Source organism: Gavialis gangeticus, unplaced genomic scaffold (assembly GCF_001723915.1).
Source record: "Gavialis gangeticus isolate Ggan-Ray unplaced genomic scaffold, GavGan_comp1, whole genome shotgun sequence".
Taxonomy (NCBI): domain Eukaryota; kingdom Metazoa; phylum Chordata; order Crocodylia; family Gavialidae; genus Gavialis; species Gavialis gangeticus.
The window spans coordinates 165,170,181-165,174,171 of NW_017729022.1; the positions used below are offsets into that span (position 1 = coordinate 165,170,181).

The 3,991-nt window shown below is 38.8% G+C and overlaps 1 protein-coding gene across 1 annotated transcript in view; it reads right to left on the bottom strand.

Annotated features, from left to right (window-relative positions):
- Positions 1-3,991, bottom strand: part of USH2A (usherin) — a 756,200-nt gene that overhangs the window by 269,400 nt on the left and 482,809 nt on the right. The window contains exons 38-39 of the mRNA XM_019516454.1: positions 1,944-2,094; positions 1,619-1,761 (exon numbers count right to left, since the gene is read on the bottom strand). Coding sequence (XP_019371999.1) covers positions 1,619-1,761; positions 1,944-2,094 — 294 coding nt within the window. The remainder of the gene's footprint in view (positions 1-1,618; positions 1,762-1,943; positions 2,095-3,991) is intronic.

Sequence of the window (3,991 nt, forward strand, 5' to 3'; positions counted from 1 at the left end):
GGGGGGGGGGGGGGGGAGGGGCGCGATGCAGACACAGCTCGCTCTGGGCAGAAGGGGCAAATGGCAGCAGGGCATAGCCCCTCCTCCCAGCACTGCCATGCCCACATCAGCACTGAAAGCAGGGGCTCTGCCCTACCGCCACTTGCCAGCTGGTTTGGGAGGCTGGCTGGCAAGCGGTGACAAATAATTATCTACAGTGAATTATATGCTCAAGTTCAAATAAAAAAGTCTCCAAATTATATATTAATTAAAACATAATTTTTTCTGAATTTGATATAGGGAAAGGAATGGAAATAACAATGGACCCTCAGCTGGTGATAGCTAATGGTACACTAATTACTTATGACTCACTTTAAATACCAGGTCCCCATTTTTGATCGCTTACAATTGTAGAATCAGGGATGATTACATTGAAAGTCAGTGCAAGTGAGAAGAGAATCAGGGCCAAGATGTTGGGATTTTATTTTTGTACAGGCAGTCCTCGGACACAATTAGTTCCTGGAACTTCTGACCTCACCCAGTACAAGCATCCCCCCACTGAAGGGTGAACATATACCTCCCAGTCCAATCTATGCAGCTGAGAGAAACCCATGTAGATTGGATCTAATCTGCCTCAGTCTTTTTGAATTTCTGTACTTAAGCCAAAATGTAAGTGGATGGGTTTTCAAAACATAGAACAATTAATGGGAGAAGTGGTGGACATGGCAAGAGATTGGAAATGGTAAAAGCCTTTTTCAAAAAGAGCATTGGTTTTACTAGGGATATGGCACAGCCCCGTGCAGGGCAGAGCTATCTGAGTCAGTGCAGGTAGCAGAAACTGTATAGTCCTATTAGTTGAGAGCTCTGTGCAAACTAAATTGTCTACTGAGAATTAGTTTGGATAGGCTCTGAGTTTAAATGGTCATACTGTTTCTAGTACCAGTGCTAGCTCGGGTATCTCTACCTAGCATTGTGCTGCATCAGGTAGAAATACTGTAAAGTCAGTGCCAGAAATCCTACTCAGATGGCATCAGCCAAGTGATAACAAAACAAGTAACATTCTCATTTACACTACAAGAAGGCTCTTGTATGCTTTTATTATGTTTACACTACAAGGAGACTCTACTAACTGAACTAAAGGTGAGGTTGAAAGAGAATGGAGATAGACTGTTCTCAGTGGTGGCAGATGACAGAAGAAAGAGCAATGGTCTCAAGTTACAGCAAGGGAAGTTTAAGTTAGGTATTAGAAAGACTTTTCTCACTAAAAGGCTAGTAAAACACTGGAAATGGTTACCCAGAGGGGTGGTGGAACCTCCATCCTTGGAAGTTTTTAAGACCTGGTTAGACAAAGCCTTGGCTGGAATGATCTAGTTGGGAATGGGCCTGTTTTGAGCAGGAGGTTGGACTAGATGACCTTTTGAGGTCCCTTCCAACCATAATTTTCTATTATTCTATAATTACTGTAGCTCACTTCTCAGGGGAAAGTATTATATTACTAAAAAGCTAGTAAAACTTGATAACAAAAAAAAAGAAATCATGTTTGGTAGCAGGTGAGCCATCAGACAAATACCCATTAATGTTCTCTCATAATGGATGTTTAACTAAGTAGGATTGAACTCCACATTTTTAGGCCACTTACTGTCCTCTGCTGTAATCATAGGGACCCAGTCACTATATGTTTTCCCATAACCATTGGATACATTCAACCTCATTTCATATACAGTGTACGGCTGAAGATCTCTGACTATGTAGCTTAGGGAAGCAGTAGAACTGGAAAGCAACCTGTAAAGAAAAGAAGTATAAGTTATAAAGTTACAAAATTCAAAAGGTGGACAGGAGGGAATAAGACTGAAGCATTAAATGTTTTACAAACAGACTAGATCCACTGTAGGTGTGAGTCATCTCTAAGATAATTTTACTACTCATCACTGACACTTAACAGTAAATGTTTATTATTTGCGTACTCAAGGATTTCATCCGTAGAATGCTTAGGCCTCATCTGGAGTCGGTAACTGGGCAAGCCTGGAGCATTATTGCGAACTGGTGTAGACCAGGCAACCTGAAGACTGGTCGGAGTGGCAGATGAAAGCCTTGGAGGCAGCACGCCATCTGGAGCTGTCGAAAAACATGGATGAATTAGAGCAGAGAAAACTGTGGAGAACATATGCTGGATGGAATCGAAATGCTCCATATACTGGAAAAACTGTTCCTCAGGATCAACAGCAATGTTAACATGGTCCATTTAATTTAACATTTTCATTACTGAACTACTGTACTTCTTTATGTTCTTCCTTCCAGTACAATTACTATCACTGGCTAAAAGCTTCTCCAAAACTAAAAGGAATTCAGACAGAAAATACTCCTTACCACCTGTTCATATATTATCTACCTCTCTTTCTGCACCTATTTCTGGCACCTTTGTGCACCTGGGAGTCAAAAGAACTACTCATAGGGAAAGGAAGCAAAGTCCCTTCTTCCTGCAACATTTTTGTCATTAAAACTCAACACAAAAATGCAATGAAACACTTATTACATATCAATCCTTGTAGATTAATTGAAATTTGGAGACATGGATATTTTTTCCTTTTGCCCCCTCTTTTCTTTTACTTATCACGTCCAGGATTGTAATTGCCTTTCAGAATATAAGGTAGATACTTCAGCTGGAGTAAATTATTATAACACAAAAGAAATGAAAGGAGCTATGCTGAGTAATACTTACTTAGGTAGATAGCTTCATATGTTTTTAAAGGACAAAGACCCCTGTGTATGAAGGTACTAAAGCACTCAATGCCTCTTTAGTCCTATTTGAATCAATAGGACTAAACTTCTTTATCTGCAGCACTAACCTGCTAGAGAAATCTGTTGTCTACAAAACACATTTGACATTCATACGCATAATGTATACCATCATAGCGTATTTCTTAGAATGTTAAACAGAAATATAGTACTGCTTGTTTTTTTTGGGGGGGGGAGTTCTTTCCCTCTTTTTGGAGTATTTTTGCCATTTACTCTTGTAAATTATTTTGTCTTTGCTAATTCAGTAGTTACTATTTGTTTCTTGCTACAATCATTAAAATAGAAGGCAGGGCAGGGTAGCTAACTCATTCAGAAAGGCACATGTTTTTGTAGGCTACACCCTGCTTTGTTAGATACTATGAATGACAGTCAAATAGAAAATTTTTGTTTTTGCTGTTTTCTTTTGCTGCTACTGACCTCCCTGAAAGATTTTTTAGCCAGTTGGCCACCTAAAGTATTGCTGTAAACCAATCTACAGTTCAACACAGTGTCAGGACAGTGTGTTTAACTATAGGACCTACAGCTGTTACCCAGACCTGCTGACCTGGACTGCTGAGTGAATAGTAGCTTGTAATTAAGTTTTATAATCTTTCTCTCTTCGGTGTTAAATAAAGTGTCTCCCAAAGAAAAGGAAATGGACATTGTGACTCAAATGGTCCCTGAATTCTTTTTTGCTACAGTTTGTGAATTGCATGCTGTTTTGTTACCGTCCATTGGTGTAAAGCAAGAGAAATTCCACTGACTTGACTGTCCAGTGACCAATATAAGTAGAGCCAGTATAATTAAATTTAGAGCTTGGCTCTATAATATATGTTTTAAAAGCAGAATGTGCAAAAATACTACTTATATACAATCATGAATTATTTTGGCATCCATTTTAAGGTGCTTCAAAAAGGGCATCATATATGCAAATACAAAACAAAACCAAAAGGCAGTAGTAAATCAAATTAAAATACTTGCCACTAGTATAGAAAGAATTTTTAATCAGAGGATCTCAAAGTGATTTCACAAATGTTCAATAGTTAAGGTACAAAACACTCCTATAAGATGCCCCATTTAAAATTGAGCTGTATGCAAAAAGTGTACCAATGACGTTATACACATGCTGAAAAACTACACAGTTCAAGATCAGAAGCATATCAGTCCTAGCTCAAAATGCAAAGGGGAATATTCAAATAACCAGAAACTAGCTACCTGAGCTTTAATTTGCCAAGAA